At 41.7% G+C, this 21550-nt stretch overlaps 2 protein-coding genes across 2 annotated transcripts; both read right to left on the bottom strand.

Moving 5' to 3' along the window:
- Positions 1 to 3983: 3983 nt before the first annotated feature.
- On the bottom strand, positions 3984 to 4916 carry LOC108414495 (putative gustatory receptor clone PTE03). The gene has a single exon (XM_017687358.1). It carries the CDS (start codon positions 4914 to 4916, stop codon positions 3984 to 3986), a length of 933 nt encoding a protein of 310 aa, XP_017542847.1.
- Positions 4917 to 20169: 15253 nt separating this feature from the next.
- On the bottom strand, positions 20170 to 21105 carry LOC108413782 (olfactory receptor 4S2-like). Its single transcript, XM_017686444.2, has one exon. It carries the CDS (start codon positions 21103 to 21105, stop codon positions 20170 to 20172), a length of 936 nt encoding a protein of 311 aa, XP_017541933.2.
- Between the last annotated feature and the right edge of the window lie 445 nt (positions 21106 to 21550).

The following is a 21550-nucleotide window of genomic DNA, read 5'->3' on the forward strand; positions in this document are numbered from 1 at the left end:
TACCCGAATTCAAAAATACTACAAAGACAACATCAAATGTTGAAACTAAGAAATTTTATAGCCTTTTTTATATACACTCATTTAGAATTTGATATCAACAACATATTCCAAAAAAGTTGGGATTGGGGCATGACTGCTGGGTCTTCATCCACACAGTTGTATTAAAGTTAATTTCCTATCAGCTTTCCTCTGGTGAATCAAAGAAGACAGAGCAAGATGATAACCAGTCAGAAACAGCCAAAGTTGTTTGTCCACAAACATTTTTCTTACTTCTGTCTCCTCTCCATATGTGTAGAAAAGCTGTTAAGTTTAATAGTAATTTGTTTATTGCCCTTTGACAAAATGTCAACAGCACCACCTCATGCTCTGGAGAGCACCCCAGAGCCACCACAAGCATTGACAGTACACCCTGGTGCCCTGGAGAGCACCCCAGAGCTGCCCCCATTGGCCTTGCAGCATGGTTCTCTAGAGCGCACCCATGAGCCTCTCCAAGTGTGAATAGCGCCACCTAGAGCACAGAGCCACTGAAAGCAACAACAGTGCCTCTGGATGCTCTGCAGAGCATGTTGGAACTGTCACTGGTCAGGACAATGCCACCCAGTGTCTATTATGTGTTTATTATGTAAATTAAGCATATTGTGTGGCATAGGATTGTGGGGGACTGAGCCACTCTGGTAGAGTACCCATGCCAGCCTAGAGACACACAGGGTCCCATGTGGGTGGTTACTCTAGCATTTCTTGGCTGGTAACTTAATTGGCATAGCGGTTCTGATGCTAGCTTCAATGGCAACAAAATTTTTATTGTTAATTTTATTTGTTCTCTTGGAAATGCTTTTGCTAGTTTGGTAATATGGCTCCACACATTAGTTGAGATCTTACACATCTTGTATTTGTCAAAGGTTTTAAAAATGAGTAACAATTCTTTCCGTCAGTCTTTTGGGAAATGGCTATGAAGGATCAACTGTGTGACCCAATTTGCTGCAGCGCCACCTTGATGCAGACCATTTTTGCATCTCTAGCTAGTTAAGAATACCAAAGACAGAAGTCTACCATTTCATTGATGAAGCAGACTAAACAATAATCTTTCCCTGAATTAATATTTGAGCATCTGTTTTACATCATAGTAAGTTTATGTCATACTACGCGGATGTTTTCAGTGCTGCTGGTCAGAATCCCAAGCTTCAGTTTTCAGTGGTAAATAAGCTTCTGCGACCCCCATCAACTCCAAATACTGCCTCAACTGATCTATGTAATGCCTTTCTGAAATTCTACGGTAACAAGGTGTCAACCATCTATAAAGACCTGTTGAATACCCCTGTTGACTACCATGGGCCTATCGTTTTCTCTCCAACTCTGTCACTTTCTTTTTCAAATTTCTCTCTGACTGACTCAACTTCTATTGTCAATATTATAGCTAACTCTAAGACTTCATCCTCTCGACTGGACCCTGTTCCTACCCATCTTCTTCAACGCTGTGTCTCTATCTTTTCCGAACCAATATGCCACTTGGTTAATCTTTCACTCACTTCTGGATATGTTCCTGTGTCTTTAAAAACAGCAGCTGTCACACCTATCATTAAGAAACCTGACTCAGATATAACAATTTTGAGCAATTACAGGCCTATTTCAAATCTCCCATTCATCTCTAAAGTTCTAGAAAAGGTCGTGGCTTCCCAGCTGCTTGATTTTTTGAACTCTAATGATCTATTTGAAAAATTTCAATCTGGTTTTCGTTTGCATCATAGCACAGAGACTGCTCTTCTCTGTGTCCTAAATGACCTTCTCCTTTCCGCGGATACAGGTTGCATCTCCATTCTTTTGCTTCTTGATCTCACTGCTGCTTTCGACACAGTAAATCACAATGTTCTCTTAACTAGGCTCACTGAGATTGGTCTCTCTGGAACCGTACTATCCTGGTTCCACTCGTATCTGACTAACAGGCTTCAGTTTATTTCAATTGGGAACCATACGTCTGACACAGTGCCCATTGAACATGGTGTCCCTCAGAGTTCCGTCCTTGGTCCCCTCCTTTTTATAATCTATATTCTCCCCCTCGGTTATATTTTTCGTAGTCACAATTTACACTTTCATTGCTATGCTGATGATACTCAGATCTATCTCAGCTTCAAACCAGCAGCACTGTTTCCCCCACCCCAGTTAAATAGATGTCTTACTGACCTGAACTCCTGGCTTAGGGCAAATTTTCTTTCTTTAAATGCACACAAAACCGAGTTTATAGTTACTGGCTCCAAGTCAACTGTTAACGCTCTCAAAAATCTTGCTCTCACTGTAAATTATATTACAATCACTCCATCTGTCACTGTCCGAAACCTAGGTGTTCTTTTTGACCCTTCTTTGTCTTTTGAACCACACATCAAGTCTCTGTCTAGGTCGGCATTTTTCCACCTTCGCAATATTTCACGTATCCGTCCTTTACTGTCCCCGGCTGCAGCTGAGTCTCTGGTCCATGCTTTTGTTACTTCTCGCCTGGACTATTGTAACTCATTGCTCTATGGGCTCCCCGCTAAGTCACTTAGGTTGTTACAAATAGTGCAAAATTCTGCAGCACGGATTCTCACATACACTAAAAAATCTGAGCACATTACTCCTGTTCTTCAGAGACTTCATTGGCTGCCCATTACTTTACGTATTCGCTATAAAATTCTACTTCTCACATTCAAGGCACTTCATGGCCTGGCTCCTGCATACTTACTCGACCTTCTAATACCCTACAAGCCCACTCGTAACCTCAGGTCTTCGGAAGCAGGCCTTCTAGTGGTCCCTAGGTTCAGGCTCAGCTCTATGGGTGGTCGTTCCTTCAGTGTTGCGGCCCCCTTGCTCTGGAACTCTCTTCCTCTCTCTCTTCGCTCTACCTCTTCTCTTTCTCATTTCAAATCTTTATTGAAATCTCATCTTTTTCTCCTTCATTTTTCTCCTGCATCTTCCTCGGGCCTTGTGTAAGGTGATATGCATTTTGTAAAGCGACCTTGGGTTTTGTGTAAAGGCGCTATATAAGTTCAACTTATTATTATTATTATTATTATTATTATTATGTCAGTGATCCCCCAGAATGTTGATTTGAGACATCCAGGGGGTCCAAGAGGTCCTGGATCCCTGTATTTTGCACCTTGTTTGCCACCCAAAATGCATTGCATTTTTAAAATAATGGTGACTCCCATGTGTCAAACATGTCAAATATCTCCATAGATTTTATAGGAAATACAATATTTTATAGAATTTTAACAAAATATTTTAATAGTTTATGATATTTAACTCATATTGAGGTTTACAAGTCATACTAGCTAGGTTTCCTTTTAAGACTTGAGTTAATGTTTAGAAAATGCCATATTGGGAATAAACAAATATTTTATGCATCTTTATGGTTGTATTTGGCAGCTTTGACATCAAGTTCATGTAACAGCTATGTCAGGTGGTAGTGATTTTCTTTTGTGGCATGATGCTGATGACATAATTTGCCACAACAGGATGGCTAAAAAAAAGTGAACATTTTTGAGGCCCTGGGGTGAAGCAAATTTTATTTTACCATTTATACATTTTGAGCTATGTCAAAAATCAGCATTATGTTAGTGTGATACTCACCAAGCTACAAAGATAGTTGTCATAACTTGGTACGTAATTTAATTTAAAAAGTATCATGACAACCTGATGGCGAAAAAAAAAAGTTACCAGACATGTATGTCATAGGTTGACATCAAGGTAAATAAAAGCAACCTTTAAAACAGATGATGCACTTTGAATACTAAGCCTTTATACATGTTTTGTGGGTTGTCATGCAGCCTGCCAAACACTGGTGTGTTCTGGTTGTTAGATAGGTAATGCCTAGTTCACAATGCATCTCTCAGGAAATGGAGATGTTTGTTTTTTCTTTTATATGAAATTTAAAAATACATTATGCTTACATGCATGAAACAGTTAAATGTAATGGGCTGCAGTTCACATTTCACCCATGCCAAAGCACATGTTTAGCTAGAATAAATTCTTTTGGATGTTTTCAGAATGTGTTTAAATTTTCTGTGAAGATCTGGAAATTTTAAGCCATAAACCAATGGATTTAATATTGGGGGTATGGTCAAAAACTCCAAAGATAAAATAACAGCGATTGCTTGAGGAAAAAACCCATCTTCATAGCGGCTGAATGTGATCTCACATAAAATAGTTATTGAATAATTTACAAAGGTTACTATGTGAGGAAGACAAGTGTGATAAGCTTTTCTTCTAAATTCTGATGTGTTTCTTTGACAAATTAAAATAATTTTAACATAGGAAAACAAAACAAAACTCAAAGGGATGAAAACTGTTGCTATAAGCACTACAAACCCAAAAATATTATTTAATGAAGTATCAGAACAGGAGAGTCTTACTATTACCCAATTGCTGCAGTACAATTTTGTTAAGGCATGCCCACACAGTTTAAGTCTAGCAGTCAAAATAAATCCAATACCAATGGAAAACATTGGACAAATCCATGCCAGAGCAATCATAACAGCAAGATTCTTAGGTGTAATTATACTGTGGTATTGTAAGGGTTTACTAATAGCAACAAATCTATCATATGCCATTAAAGTTAAGATTGTATATTCATTTGATGCATAAGTGTAAATGACAAAAGCTTGTATATGACATGCATGGCGAGAAATTGTGTGTGTGTAGGATAATAAATCAGTTAGTAATCTTGGAAACAAGCCAGCAGTACCATAAAGTGAATTGAGTGACAAACATGAAATCAGAATGTACATAGGCTGGTGCAGTGCAGTTTCCATAACTATTATCAAAATGATGGTTACATTAAAGAATACAATTAAGAAGTATACAATAAATAACAAACTGAAAAAAAGAAATCGAAACTCTCCCATATTTTCAAACATGGAGAAATAAAAGAGAGTTCCATTTTCCATTGTCCTTTAGATTAATTAATTGTCTTGACAGGGAACAAAAGTGCTGCTGGAAGTAGCCATAAGGTGCTCCTCTACCATGTACACTTATATGTGTGTGAATATGTGCATAAACTGTCCTACCCCCCTGTGGACAGCACAGGACATTTCCAGGGAGAATTAGATTGGGCTTGACAAGGAACAGTTATGACCACATATGACTGCATGACAATACATAAAAATTAGTTTCAGAGGTCTTTACTTTTTTTTTTTTTTGTCCAGGGTTTGACACTTGACTCTATGTTGTCAAACATAGATAATCATAAAAGTGAATAGTGCAGATTAGGGGTGAGAATCTTCAGGCACCTCACAATTCGATTCAAATACGATTCAGAGGGCTGCCATGTGATTATAAAACAATTATCGATGCATCTTTTTTTCTACACAGGATGTCTATTTTCTCACTGTGTGGGGACTCAATAGTTTTAAAGCAAAGTATTTGTAATGATCCATAATATATTTACTTCCAATATCTAATCAAATGGAAGGGATCTAGAAGGCTCTCATTCACTGCTCTTGTTTGAGACGCTGCTGCTACTAATCTGCCATAAAATGTGCTGTTAGGGTGGCATAAGATCCAGTGGCAGTCGATGTCCATGCACCATGTTACAGCCGTCCTACCCGTTTAATTTCAATTTAGGTCTCATTGTAGAAAGTCAGAGGTCACTGTGTCAGTAAAATATTTTCGAGACTTGACACTGAATCTCGGCTCCAAAGCGTGCAACATAGTGCGAAAGCCCTGGTTCTCAACGACTGAGAAGACTGCAGGTCACATACTAGCCAGGCAAGACTTCGCTGCTAGCTACAAAAAGGCAAAGAGATTTAAGATGAACATCTGGAAACAAATTGACCTGTTCGCATTTATAAGCAGCACAGTCGGATTCCTGGAATGTTAAATCTGCAACAAGACACTGTCAAACACTAAAAAGTTGCAAAGATGAAGACGCTTCTCTTTCGAATTTCCCCATTCCACCCTAAATGGTGCTGCATTTACATTCAGCGCCTCAGTCAGAATTTAAGGTGGAATGGAAAAAAGAATCTGAACAAGAATCTGGAGAATAAGAAGCAATGAGAGACATATTACAATAAGCTATTCTACTTCTGAGGAAAGGTTTTCTGGTGGAGATGGGAAGAAAGTGACTGTAGCTGAGCTAAAGCAAAGTAAGTCCATGTTCTCATTTGTTTTTTAGCCTATACTAGGACATCAGCACATCTTGAGCCATACTGGACATCAAATGCTGTGGCTCCCAAGGTGGTTTGATTTTTGTTGAAAGGACAAAATGTCTCTTCTGAACATTTGGGTTGTGACCCCTGATCTAACCTGGCTTTTGGTCGGATTTCTCGCTCATCCATATGCGTTTTTGTTACATGCCACCAGAGACTGTCTGGGCACTGCACTTACCCACTTCCAAGTTCTGTTTTTTATGTTCTGTCAACATTACGGTATAAAGTAAATATTTATAAAATTGATTTTCGGCATTTATGAATCGATACAGAATCGTTCCCGTCTGCATTGCGATGCATCTAAGAATTGAGTTTTTCCCGCACCCCTAGTGACAATATAGATATGATATTAGGATGGCTACAATAGGGTCTCTCTTGAGAATTTTAGCCTTGCTATGCAAAATGCCAGTTGAAGAGGCTCATGGAACGCATGTGCCTCCAGTAAAGAGAGACTGTTTATTTGGTTTCATGTTGTATGTTGCTGTTCTTTGGTTAAAGGGTGTGTATGTATTTATTTTTTATTCTCTTCTGATTGAGGACTAGTTAAAGTGGGTTTCTGTTAGTAACAGAAAGAGTAGGGCTAGGAGTGACATGCTTCCTATTTTTATTTGCTTTTTAAAGCAGAAATTCTGACCTCACCTAACTCTTCTTCTGGTGAAGAAGAGTAGAGAGCAATAGAGGTGAAATTACTGGAGTGACAGTGGACAAGGGTGAGAGGAGCGGCAGAGCAGCAGTGGCCGATGTTGGGAGGAGCAGCAGTGGCCAACAGCTGGAATTGCTGGAAGGAGCAATTGCCACCGCAGGCTTTGGATAGAGTGGAGCATTGATGGCTGCTCATTGCGTTTATACACTTAGGCTCAATAATCTCTCTGCTGTGGATAGACATGCTTTACCACACTTGAAGAGGTATGTCAGATGGCTGGGAGGCTACCAATGTCCAACGCTGGTCCATTACTGTTGACATGAGACGGAGGAAGCAGGTACCAGTCATGCTGGAAGGGCTTTATTGAGAGCGTGCATTTTGGTTCACATCCATATGGGAAGCATGCATTATTGCTATATGATTTTTTGTCAATGACAGGAGCCAAAATCATGAAGGGCTATCCTGATTCTGAGGTGTAGAAAATCAACATGCGGCAGATGGATGCTCTCTCTGGATGCAAGAGAAAGACAGCATTGACACTGGGCCCCGTGCTCTGGAAAGTTTACAGTAATGTTCCTTGGCCTCTAAAATGCACCTGCTATATTTGGGCAGCTGATGGAGTGAGTGTTAGTCAGTATTCCTAGGGACTAGTGCATCATCTATCTTGATGACGTGCTGGTACACACACCAGAAACTGATTGGGCAACCGTAATTTTGGAGCTGGTATTGCAGGATATTTGCAAGCCTCCATGTACATCCTAAGAAATGTAATTTCCTTCAATGGCATGTTAGCTTCCTCTACCACAAAGTGATTAATACTGGGGTGGAAGCAGAATTGGGGAAGATGCACACTGAGTGGCTCTCACACAGAGTGTTGGTGAGCTATGCTGCTTTCTTGTCTTGGCTTTGTACTGAGCTTAATGCATGGATTCACTGACATTTCCACAATGTTATACCAGCTTACTGAAAAGGGTGCCCTTTTATGCTGGAATAATTAAGCTGAGAGCAGGTTTGCATTTAGTGCCCCCTGTGCTCATCTGTGTAAGGTGCTGACACTGGCATTTCCGAAGGCATGTGGCCACAGACACAAATTGGTGCTGTCGTCTCACAAGTACAGGAGAGTATAGAGAATAATCATGTAGTACAGCCAGCAGATGAGCAAGCAATAGCAAAATGACTGTGTAATGTGGGGGAATGTGGTAGGACTGTGCCAATTTTGGCCCTGTGGTGTTTCCATCATGCTGTGCATGATCTGACGCCTCATTGACCTGGAACACGCAGTTTTAAGAGGCAGAGGACCAAGAAATGAGGTGGATCATATCTCTACAGGAGTACAATTCAGCATGACAGCAAATGGCCACAGAGAGCAACATAATGAAATAAAACACAAAAAAGTAATTAGTAAATATTGTAAGTGACAAAATATAATTTGAACTTTCATCGTTTGAAAGTAAAAATTAACCTGAATTTTTACTTAAGTACACTCAACAAAGAATGAACTTCAAGTCATGAAATTCCAGACATGAAATTACCATGCACACTTTTCACAGTGATGTGAACATGTTGTAGAGTTGAAGTTATAAAGATATACTGATAATCTTTAACAGCCTTGAAAGTGCTTGTGACAATGGTGCTTTTAAATTTTGCATTTTGACTTTTAAATTAAGCAGGTAGGGAGAGCCTCTGATTACATGCTGCTGTAATATATATGGAAGAATCCAGTGGCTACTATGCATATCTGGTAGTTGCTAGTGCTGCACAGCCTGTTTGAAACAGTGCTGGATGTGGTGGGGCACTTTGGGATAAGCAAGACCCTAAAGCATGTTTTACTGGATGTGGCGCAACCAAGGGCCACCGCAGCTGTTGCATGCTCTATAGCAGTACCTTTGTTCCAGTGGCCTGATGGAAGGAATAGCCATGGATGTCTTGGGACCCTTTCCCACCACCAAGGCCACAAACCACTATGTATTATTTCACTAAATGGCCCAAGGCATATGTGTTGCTGGACGATTGTGTGGCCACAATGGTGGAACAACTGGTACAGGACCTAAAGGGGAAAGGAAAGATAGAATGGTTATAAGGTGTAGAAATTAAGACTCATCACTAGATCATGATTGTGTAGTGTTGTTGTTGTTGTTGTTGTTATTGTTATTTGTGTAAGATGGCCATCGTGTTATGTTGTGTGTTTTGTATGTTGTAACCCCTGCTAGCCCGGGAATGGATCATGCTAATGTTTGGGGTGGGGCTAGAGGTTTATAAGGGGGATTTTTCTTTCTTGGTTTTTTTTTTTCCCCTTTCCTTTGGGTAGAGGACAATGGTCGTGTCCACCGACACTAGCTGGCTGCTGGGTGCCGGTGGAGACCAGCCAGAACTGCATGGATTGGTGCAGGCCGCTCAGTTCTGAATTTATTTGGTTTATTTTCTTTTTGCTCAGTGTTTGTTTTTGCTTTTTCTACTTGTATCGTCTCTACTTGGAAATAAAAGTGCTCAAGTGTGCATCTGGCTCTTGGAGTCTGATCCGATTTTTGTAGGGTAAAACCCATGCTCACGCCAACACTACCAAAATGGAAGAAATCCCCTTAACATTCCCATAAATGGTGGCAGCGGAACAGTCTTGAAGGCGAACACAAGGAAGCGACGCGAAGTGAAGCCAGCTAGAACTCAAGACAACTCTTAACGGAAAATGGCTCCAAAGAAACAGCTGGCCACACAGAGTTCACAACAAGGTGAGCAGAGAGCGGAAGAAGACGAGTCAAGTAATCAACCCATAGAGCTGACACCGTGCAGTTCGGTATATAATCTCGAGCAAGTATGCGGTATGCTGCAAGACTTCATGAAGGAGCAGAGAGGGAAAGAGGACCTCATGCGAAAAGAAGCAGCTAAAAATGAACAAAGATGGCGGACAATGCAGCACCAGTTCAGCTTGCTGAAAGAAGTGCACAGACGCGACGTGGAAAAGAATCAAAGGAGTCGAGAGAATGAGGCGGGCAAGGAGCCGAACGAACCAGCTCAGAGTCAGATCCTGCGAAGAACTCACACAACCAGTGGTACACAGCGGAGTAACGCCGCAAGTCCACCCCAACAGCAGTTTGCAACAAATGCGATGTGGCCGTCGCCAAGAATGCCAATGCTCAAAGAGTCAGATGACATTGAGCAGTATTTGACTATGTTCGAGCGTATGGCTCAAGCGGCTAAATGGCCAGTTGAGAACTGGGCAGTACACCTTGTCCCCCTGCTAGACGGCAAAGCACGAGCCGCCTATGTAGCCATGGAAGGAGAAGAAACGGGAGATTACAGCAAAATCAAGGGCGCTATCCTGCGAAAGTATGAGATCAATAAAGAGACTTACCGCCAAAGATTCAGAGACTGCGTAGTACAAGATGGCGAGACCCCAAGAGAGCTGTTCACTAGGCTCAAATCCTTCTATGAAAAGTGGATGACCCCGCAGGCAAAAAGTAAGGAGGAGATCGGAGCCACGATCATCATGGAGCAGTACCTGAGCATGGTAAGCCCTGAGCTGAGGCGTTGGATCATCGAGCGGAATCCATCCACGGCTGAGGAAGCCGTAGACATGGCGGAGGCGTTTGTATCTGCGAGGCTAGCGGACGGAGCATTCACGCTGGGGAAGACTGTAAACAAACCACGCCATCACCATGAATCAGGTGGGTCTGGGGGCATGGTCTGGGGTGGAACTAAGCCGCAATTTAGCAATACAGCTACACAGGGGAGCTGGCGTAACTCGAATAGACAAACAAGCAGGGATTCAGCTTGTGGTAAAAATCGCTCTGAAAAAGTTAAATGTTTCAATTGTAACCAATTTGGACACAAAATGAGTGCATGCCCTGCGTCACATAATAGCTCAGGTCGTCTGTGTTATTCACCAGTGAAAGAGAATAGCTTTATACCTGCAGTAGACAATAAAGGGTCTGTAATCAATGTAAAAATAGACAACAAAATGGTTAAAGCATTGATAGACACGGGAGCCAGTCAGACGTTAGTGGCAGCAAAATGTGTACCAAATGTCCAATTGAAACATGAATCTCAGTTGAGAGTCAAATGTATTCATGGGGATGAGCAAATTTACCCAACTGCTGATGTGAACATTGAAATTGATGGTCAAACTTACTTGCTGAATGTAGGTGTTTTGGAGAAAACGCCATATGCAGTTATTCTGGGTAGAGATCTGCCCATTCTAATTGATTTGTTAGCTGCTACATGTAATACAGCAGAGGCTTATGTGGTCACTCGTGGACAGGCTAAACAGAGTCAGATTGAAAATTCTTTGATAATGCAAGAACTGCCCTTTAATGAAACCCCCAAATCCAAAAAGTCTCGTAAAGAGAGGAGGAGGGATAGAGTTAGAGGCACGGTTATGGTAGAGCAGCTAATTGAGCCTGAAGGTAGCACGGGAGACATCCCAGGTAACATCAGAGAGCTACAGGAACAAGATGAGTCTCTAAAACCTTTGTTTTTAAAATGCAGCCAAGGCAACAGTTTGAGTAAATGTGACATGCAGTTCGTTGTGAGAAACAACATTTTATACAGAGTGAAAAAATGATGTTGAGCAGCTTGTAGTACCTACCTGTATGCGACAGAACGTGCTAAAAATGGGTCATTCGGAGCCGTAGGCAGGTCATTTGGGACAGGATAAAACTCTGAACAGAATAGCCGCCAGATTTTTCTGGCCACGTTTACATTTGGACGTAGTAGAGTTTTGTAGAACATGCCCTCAGTGTCAATTGACAGCTCCTCAGAAGAAGTCTGACAGGGTCCCCATGATTAACATGCCCATAATTGATGTTCCATTTTCTCGTATTGCTATGGATGTGGTTGGTCCTCTTCCTAGAAGTAGGACTGGTAACCGTTACATTCTTGTGATTAGTGATTATGCCTCTAGATATCCGGAGGCGTTCGCACTTAGGAAAGTGAAAACGCGGCAAATAGCTAACGCTTTGATTGAGCTAATTTCTAGAGTGGGGATACCGCGGGAGGTATTAACGGATCTGGGCACCAATTTTACATCTAAACAGCTTAGAGAGGTCTTCTCACTGCTAGGCATAAAAGGCTTGAATTCCACTCCATTCCATCCTCAGACTGACGGGCTCGTAGAGCGCTTTAACAAAACTCTGAAATGTATGCTCAAGAAGTTTGTTTCAGAGACTGGTGCTGATTGGGACACATGGCTGCCATACCTGCTCTTCGCCTACAGGGAAGTGCCCCAAGCATCTACAGGATTCTCACCCTTCCACCTCCTGTATGGTAGAGAAGTGAGAGGCCCTCTGGATGTTTTGAAGGAAACCTGGGAGGGGCAAGGCAAGGAGCAAAAGAGCAATGTGCTGTCGTACGTGCTCAAGATGAGGGACAAGATGGCTCAGTTGGTGGAGTTGGTCAGGAGCAAGCAAGCAAGCAAGCAAAATTTATTTATATAGCGCTTTTTACAACAGCAATGTGCTGTCGTACGTGCTCAAGATGAGGGACAAGATGGCTCAGTTGGTGGAGTTGGTCAGGAGCAAGCAAGCAAGCAAGCAAGCAAAATTTATTTATATAGCGCTTTTTACAACAGGTGTTGTCACAAAGCAGCTTTACAGAACAATCAGTATTACAGAGAGAAGAGAAAAGAAGAGAGAAACTCCGGGTCCGAGCCCCCATGAGCAAGCCAGCGGCAACGGTGGCAAGGAAAAACTCCCTAAAAGAGGAAGAAACCTTGAGAGGAACCAAGACTCAGAAGGGGAACCCATCCTCCTATGGTCGACACCGGACAGCGAACATTATTAGTAAGAAGTATTATAGTAAAGTGGGAAAAGAAAGAGAGAGATCTGAGGGTGAGGACTGCACAGCGCTGTACAGCAAGAAGCTCAGTGGTGGTCAAACCGGTCCAGAAGGCTGGTGAGCAGCAGCACCAATCAAGGCAGTAGAGGCAACAGCATCAGGCGCACAGGATGGGCAGCTGATCAGCTCGGCAGAGAAAGGAGAAGAAAAAAAAAAAGAGTTAATACTGTAAAGAGTGGCTGACCACAGATTACAGTAAAACAGAGCATAGAGTGTAGACTCCAGCAGGTCTAGACCTGACAGGGAAGACTAATCACCAAATGCTTGACTGTACAAATAAGTTTTTAGCCTAGACTTAAAGATTGGGGCTGTGTCTGATTCCCGAACATTGGCAGGAAGATTATTCCAGAGCTGGGGGGCTTTGTATGAGAAAGCTCTCCCCCCTGATGTAGCTTTATTTATTCTAGGTACCAGTAGTAGGCCAGCACCTTGTGATCTAAGTAGGCGTGATGGTTCATAGTAGGAGAGGAGCTCACTCAGGTACTGAGGGGCGAGTCCGTTTAGAGCTTTATAAGTCAGTAATAGAATTTTATAATCAATGCGAAATTTAACTGGTAACCAGTGCAGGGCTGATAAAACTGGACTAATATGGTCAAACTTCCTAGTTCTTGTGAGGACTCTGGCTGCAGCGTTCTGGACTAGCTGAAGCTTGTTAAGGCTTTTGCTGTGACATCCAGACAGCAGGGCATTACAATAATCTAGCCTTGAAGTGATAAATGCATGAACTAGCTTTTCTGCATCCTGTAGAGATAATGAATTTCTTAATTTAGCGATATTGCGGAGATGCAGGAAAGCTGTTCTAGTGATAATAGATATATGTGTGTCGAAAGAGAGATCAGCGTCTATCATGACACCAAGATTTTTAACAGATAGGCTTGATGAAACTGAGAGATTGTTAAGTTTTAGTGTTGAGTTAGACAGTCTGTGTCTGGCTAATTTTGGACCAAGAAGCAGGACCTCTGTTTTATCTGAGTTAAGTAACAGAAAATTATTTGACATCCAATCTTTTATGTCTTTTACACAGTCCTCAATCTTGGCAAGTTTAATTTTATCATCCGGTTTACTTGATATGTATAACTGGGTGTCATCTGCATAACAGTGGAAATTTATGCCGTGTTTACTGATAATGGTGCCTAGTGGTAGCATATATATTGTAAATAATATAGGTCCTAAAACGGAACCTTGTGGAACACCATAAATTACTTTTGCACGAACAGATGATTCACCCTTTACATTAACAAACTGATATCGATCGCTGAGGTAGGACCTGAACCAGGAAAGAGCTGTTCCTGTTACCCCTACAAGGTTTTCTAGTCTATCTAGTAGGATAGCGTGGTCTATTGTGTCGAATGCTGCACTAAGGTCAAGGAGGACTAACGACACATTTCCTTGGTCCGTGAATAATAGAAGATCATTTATAATTTTTACTAATGCTGTTTCTGTACTATGATGTGGCCTAAAGCCAGACTGAAATTTTTCGTGTAGATTATTCCTATGCAAATAAGGGCTTAATTGTTTTGCTACCACTTTTTCCAGGATCTTAGATATGAAGGGGAGATTTGAGATGGGTCTATAATTTGATAGTTCACAGGGATCGAGGTTAGCTTTCTTAATCAGCGGTCTAATTACTGCAAGTTTAAAAGTTTTTGGGATATATCCGAGGGTAAGAGAGGAGTTTATTATTGACAGAATAGGCTTAGTTATTTCTGGTAAGATTTCCTTGAGTAGACCTGTAGGGATCGGGTCCAGAATACAGGTCGATGGTTTTGCAGAAGAGACTATTTTGATTAGTTCATTTTCTTGGAGTAATGTAAACGATTCCAGCCTATCTGGAGTGACTCTAATATTCTCAGGGTCTAGACTGGAATTATAAGCCACCAGGTTTGTGGAGTTTAACTGTGTGTTCAGAATTGTCTGTCTAATTTTTTCAATTTTATCACTAAAGAAATTCAGATTAAAGAATAAAGAAATTCAGCAACATGGAGGATGCACAGCATCGCCAAAAATGCGGCTATGACAAGCTTGCAAAGGACAGAGAGCTGCAGCCAGGAGATCGCGCTCTCATTCTTCTCCCCACTTCAGACACTGCGTTGCTGGCAAAGTGGCAGGGCCCATACGAAGTGTTGCGTAGAGTTAACAAGACCACATATGAACTGTTGCTTCCTGATAGGAGGAAACAACACAGAACTTTCCATATCAACATGCTGAGACTGTGGGAGAGCCCAAGCAGGGCACTTCGGAACAGCTGTGGATAAGAGCAGTTGAAGAAGAGGAAGAATTTAAAGAGCAATACTTACCAGGTACAATAGGACATAATGTCCCACTCGAGCTGTCACATCTCAGCACACAGCACCAGAAAGACCTTGTTAGCGTGTTTCCTCCAAACCTTTTCAGGGATGAGCCTGGCAAGACCAGCATTATGCAGCATAACATTCGTCTGCTGAAATCGGATCCAATCAGACAGACGAACTGCAGAGTGCCTGCACGCCTGATTCCAGACTTGAAAAGGAGGTGCAAACTATGCTAGAGCTGGGAGTGATCGAGCCATCAAAGAGCGAGTGGTGTAGTCCGGTGGTCTTAGTGCCTAAGAAGGACGGTGGCCTAAGATTTTGCATTGACTTTTCTAAACTCAATTCGGTCTCTGCTTTTGACCCATACCCCATGCCTAGAGCAGATGAGTTGATCGAGTGACTTGGGAAGGCGAAGTACCTAAGCACTCTGGATTTGTGCAAGGGGTATTGGCAGGTGCCGCTCTGCCCAGCAGCTCGTGAGTTGACTGCTTTTCGTGTTCCATCTGGGCTGTACCATTTTGCGGTCATGCCCTTTGGCCTGCATGGAGCGGGTGCAACATTCCAGAGACTTATGGACGAAGTGTTGAAGGGGACAGAGGGCTTTGCGGCTGCGTTTATCGATGACGTGGTGGTCTATAGTATGAGCTGGGATGAGCATGTACGACACTTGAAGGTGGTCCTGCAGAAGATTGCGCAGGCAGGTTTGTCTGCCAACCCAGCCAAGTGCCATCTAGCCAAAAGCTCCGTGTCCTACCTGGGCTATATCCTAGGCGGGGGTCTGATACGCCCGCAAGTGGATAAAGTGGAGGCGGTCAGGCGCACGCCAGTGCCAACCACAAAGAGGCGAGTAAGATCCTTTCTGGGCCTGGTCGGCTGGTACCGGAGGTTTGTTCCGAACTTCTCGGACCGAGCGGCGCCACTGACTAACTTGACTAAAAAGGGCATGCCTCAGCGCGTTAAGTGGACGCCGGAGTGTGAGGCGGCATTCAAAGATCTGAAACAGACTCTGTGTACGGAACCGGTTCTGCGCAGCCCTGACTTTGAGAAGCAGTTTGTGGTCCAGACTGATGCTTCAGGGTGCGGGTTAGGGGCTGTGTTGCTTCAGGGAGAAGCAGATGCGCTGCAGCCAGTCCTGTACATCAGTAGGAAGATGTTTCCACGAGAGATGAACTATTCTACAGTAGAGAAAGAGGCCCTTGTTGTGAAGTGGGCTCTTGATTCCCTTAGATATTACCTGACTGGCGCTGACTTCATCCTGGAGACCGACCATCGGGCGTTGCAATGGATGCAGAGGATGAAGGACAGCAACGCTCGAATAACGAGGTGGTATCTTTCATTGCAATCTTTTAAGTTCCAGGTGCGTTACCGGAAGGGGGCGCATAATGTGACTGCTGATTTCCTCTCACGTCCCTCTAGTGAGTGACTTAGTCTAAGGGGGTGGGGGGTGTGTGATGGGGTCAGTAGGTCTACCCCATCACCAGTGTTATAAAAGATATTTAAGTACTTGTTTTTAAATTAAACGATTGATGTATGTGATACTTACCTGTGATCTCTTCGGTCCTGTTCCTTAGGGGAACGCGGGCGCCTTCCGGGGGGGGGGGGGGGGGGGGGGGGGGGTAATCCGGGAACCTAAAGGGGAAAGGAAAGATAGAATGGTTATAAGGTGTAGAAATTAAGACTCATCACTAGATCATGATTGTGTAGTGTTGTTGTTGTTGTTGTTGTTATTGTTATTTGTGTAAGATGGCCATCGTGTTATGTTGTGTGTTTTGTATGTTGTAACCCCTGCTAGCCCGGGAATGGATCATGCTAATGTTTGGGGTGGGGCTAGAGGTTTATAAGGGGGATTTTTCTTTCTTGGTTTTTTTTTTTTTCCCCCTTTCCTTTGGGTAGAGGACAATGGTCGTGTCTATGTGGCCTTGCGGCCACCGACACTAGCTGGCTGCTGGGTGCCGGTGGAGACCAGCCAGAACTGCATGGATTGGTGCAGGCCGCTCAGTTCTGAATTTATTTGGTTTATTTTCTTTTTGTTCAGAGTTTGTTTTTGCTTTTTCTACTTGTATCGTCTCTACTTGGAAATAAAAGTGCTCAAGTGTGCATCTGGCTCTTGGAGTCTGATCCGATTTTTGTAAGGTAAAACCCATGCTCACGCCAACACTACCAAAATGGAAGAAATTCCCTTAACATTCCCACACAGGCCAACGTCTTATGACAGTTTTGTCCATCATGTCATGAATATAACATACATTATGTTTCTGAAGTATTGTAGAAACTATAGAGGCACTTTCAGAGACTCTGCATCCTTTTTTCCATAGTAATTCTTATGTTCCTTCAAAATCTTTGAGTTTTGGATTTTGGTAAAAATTGGTTTGTTTTCCCACCGTATCCTCATCAGAAATTCTTTCCCTGAAACAACACATCTTAACAGTAACAGGAAACATATTTGAACAACTGTTATTTTTAACTACAAAGGCACCAACTCCTGGACAGCATGTGGAGTATACTAATGTGGTGAATGTACCCACAAAGGGGTTGGTCTCAAGATCTGTTATGATACCTGTGATTATCTACTGTCAGCTTCTCCGTCAGGGTCGCGGGGGGGAGCTGGAGCCTATCCCAGCAGTCTTCGGGCGGAAGGCAGGATACACCCTGGACAGGTCGCCAGTCCATTGCAGGGCAGACACACAGACACTCACTCACACACTCACACCTAGAGACAATTTAGCACATCCAATTGGCTGCATGTCTTTGGACTGTGGGAGGAAACCGGAGAACCCGGAGGAAACCCACGCAGACATGGGGAGAACATGCAAACTCCACACAGAGAGGACCCCGGTCACCCGGCCAGGGAATCGAACCCAGGCCCTCCTTGCTGTGAGGCGACAGCGCTACCCACCACGCCACCGTGCCGCCCCTGTATTGATTATCGAGCATTTAGTCAAGTCACTAAGAGTTATCCATATCCTCTTCCTCTAGTGCCTGTAGCTTTGGAACAATTAAAAGGGGCCAAGTACATTACCAAACTCAATCTCAGAAGTGCATACAACCTGATTCGAATAAAAGAAGGGGATGAGTGGAAAACTGCTTTCGTGGCCACTAGGGGGCACTATGAGTACCAAGTGATTCCTTTTGGGCTCTCTCTTGCCCCCTCTGTTTTTCAAGCATTTACTAATGAGGTGCTTAGAGACATGATAGGAAAATGTGATAGCCTGTTGATGTTGCACAGAGCTTGCAGTCCCAGGCTTCTGTTACATCAAATGATACGGAAATGGTGAAGTTGATGAGGGTGATTAAATGAGGCAGACAAGTCTGCATGAATTGAACCCGCTCTGTCTTAGAACGCAAAGAAGCCCTGATAATGCAAATATATGAGACAAAGATGAATCCAACTTGACAAACAGTCACGTCTGTGCAAGAAAGCTTAACAACCTCCAAGTTAGAGCAGTAAATCTTGTCAATATCATTACCACATAAAGGTAGCCTGGCTGTCAGTGCAATTCCAACAGATGTTTCTAGTACAGAGAAAAAACACATAAAAATCAACAATTTCATCACTTTCTGTTTGTTCAAATGGCCTGATATTCCATAGGTTTACAAATGGCTACATATTGGTCATATGCCATGACATTTAATTTCACAAAAAATATAGCAGCAAATTATGTATCATTGAGTCCATGAAGCACAAACATGAACTCTCCAGAGGAGTTCATTTAAGCAACATGGTACTCGGAAGCCTGACATGTGAGGTTTACAAAAGATGATGAGGGAACAAAACAGTCTACAGAATAACTCCCCAAGTGAGTTTATATCTTTAATAATGATGCTTTCATCTTTGTCATGGTTACACTCTTCTCAGGGCTGCATACACTTACAACCTCCTATGCGTGTTAGAGGGTGAAATACCTAAAATCCTTGCAATCATGCACTGTGGAACATTAGTTTTAAACAACTGTATTTTTGCTGATGTATTTTTGGCGAATCTGTGAGTCTCCAGCCATCCTTTAAACAGGATTAGGCCTTTCCTGGGTGCTCCAAGCATTATTGCATCACTTGTTCTCCTGGGTGTACTTTTTGTTGTTCCATCTCAATTTACATGCCCAAATTGTAAGGCAAATTACTCAGTAACTACATTAAATGAAAGTTTTTTTTTTTTTTTTGGTTAAAGCTAACCTCAAACTAACAGAACATAGGTTTTATGATCTTACACCTATTGCTATATGCTTACAATTTACTGATGAAAACCAAAAATCTTAGACACTCTTTGTATTTTTTTATAAAAATAATTTTTACAGAATTTTTAGCACTGAAGAGATGCCAACTTTTATTAGATATAGAACCCCTAACATGAAATTTTGATGTATTATCTCAGTCTAGTTAAACATGGTAAGAAAATGTTTGGCTTCCACCATAAGATACCACAGCATTCATGCTGAATACATCATTCAGGTTTAACATATGGCTCAGCTTTAATCTCAGATTCTCAAAGGAAAATGCACAATAAATGAAAGTACTATATTATAAAAAGATACATTTATGCAAATAGTATATATTTTATATATGTACACATGAGTAATAGATAAAAGTGAAGGGAGATAATGATACAAATCATTATCTCTAGAAAAATGGTTTTGCTCTTTACTCCTGGATGTATGACATGATTAAACCAGTATTTTTCTAATGCTCTTAATTCAGTTTCAGAACAACAGCCAGTGTAGTGATGCTACATGTGCTCTTTGTGTTGCAGTGTATGTATTGAAAATTTCAGGCTGTGAATTAAAATTCAAAATTCAAAAGTGAATTAATACTGCAAGCACAGCAAACTGTCATACAGAAATGCCTTGAACAACATGGTAGTGAAAGCATTCAACAGTACAGAAGCATAGAGGACAATCACAGTTATAATTAAGTCAACTCACTAATAAAAATGCTGTGCTTTTCAGTTATACAGCCAAGGGAAATGTGGAGAGTTACATTATGCATTCTGTCTAAATGAGCTTAATACAGATATGCCATGTATTTGACAGGTATAATATATTAGACATCTTACATTTTTGAACACCTTACAAAACATTTATCTATGTAAACTGGTTCTTACATCTAGGTTAGGTGAGACAGAGAGGACATTTTAGTGGGTCAAAATTATAGCAGAACTGTGGTTTAACAGTTTTCTGTCAATTAGCAAAATACCATCATTTTTGTGCCTTGTATTTACTTGTATTGATTCACAGCTTTATTGCACTGCTTTGCGTTTGTGGCTGTACAGTTGCACAAGCCGGTGTCGTATCTTTGCCATTTTTACTCCATATATGATAGGATTCAGGAGAGGAGGTACAACAAGAAACTCAATTCCCAATACATTGCGCAGAGCTTGTAGTTCCTGAGCTTTGCCATAGCGAGCATACATAGCATCAAATACCAGAGAAATATTGAAGTTTATGAGGGTGATTAAATGAGGAAGGCAAGTCTGTATGAATTTAAGCTGCTCTGTCTTGGATTTCAAAGATGCTCCTATGATGCGAATGTAGGAAATAATCACAAACACAGCTTGGGAAACATGAGAAAATACCATGAAATATCCATAAACATTGTTCACTGTCACATCTGTGCAAGCAAGCTTTACAATCTCCCAGTTAGAGCAGTAAATCTTGTCAATGTCTTTACCACATAAGGGTAGTCGGATTGTCAGCGCAGCCCCAAAACAGGATTCCAGTAGGGAGAAGAGCCAGGTGAAAAGCAACAATTTTAGCACCTTCTGATGTGTCATAATAGAATGATACTCCAAGGGCTTGCAAATCGCTGCATACCTATCATAAGCCATCACTGTTAGACATGTGAATTCACAAAAAACATACCAGTAAATTGTAAATGTCTGTACCAAGCAACTTACATATGAGGTAGTAATAGATTCTGATAAAAGATCAGCAAGGATCTTTGGATAGAAAGCAGAAGCACCACATATTCCATTCACATATAAGCTGCATATAAACAGATGCATGGGTTCATGAAGCATTTTATCTAAAGCAATTGTAATAATTAGTGTAAAATTCACAAACATTGTTAAAATGTAAATCAAGAGACCAAATGCAAAGTAAATCTGTTTGTTTGTCCTTGTATCATTCAGTCCATGAAGCACAAACACGAACTGTCCAGAGGAATTTTCCATCATTACAGAGGACTCTGAAGCAATGAGAAGCCTTTTTCTTGCAAGTTGTTTCTTAATGATAAATGAAAAATAGTACCACATTGATGAATTTCTATTAGTTTATCCTGCATATGCCTACATGGCTGGAAATATGACAATAAGTCACTTATTAAGTGATCAGTCACTATCCTTGAAGCAACTAGGTGTAGCCTCTGCTTTTATACACCACTGCCTGTCATGAAATATTCATGAATTGTCAAAAATATAGGAATCTGAATAATAGCCTCCTCCTACTACTCAGGGGTATAGCATCAGGCGTGGGTATCAGAGGCATACTCAATGAAATGGTTGTTTTTCACTGCATTTTTTTACCCTCATATTATGTTATGGGTTCATTTGTTTCCACTTTTGGAGTTGTCTGAAATACTGGTTACCCTCTCTTTTTCTCCAAGAAGTTCTTTGACTTTTC

This window comes from Pygocentrus nattereri, chromosome 17 (assembly GCF_015220715.1).
Source record: "Pygocentrus nattereri isolate fPygNat1 chromosome 17, fPygNat1.pri, whole genome shotgun sequence".
Classification (NCBI taxonomy): domain Eukaryota; kingdom Metazoa; phylum Chordata; class Actinopteri; order Characiformes; family Serrasalmidae; genus Pygocentrus; species Pygocentrus nattereri.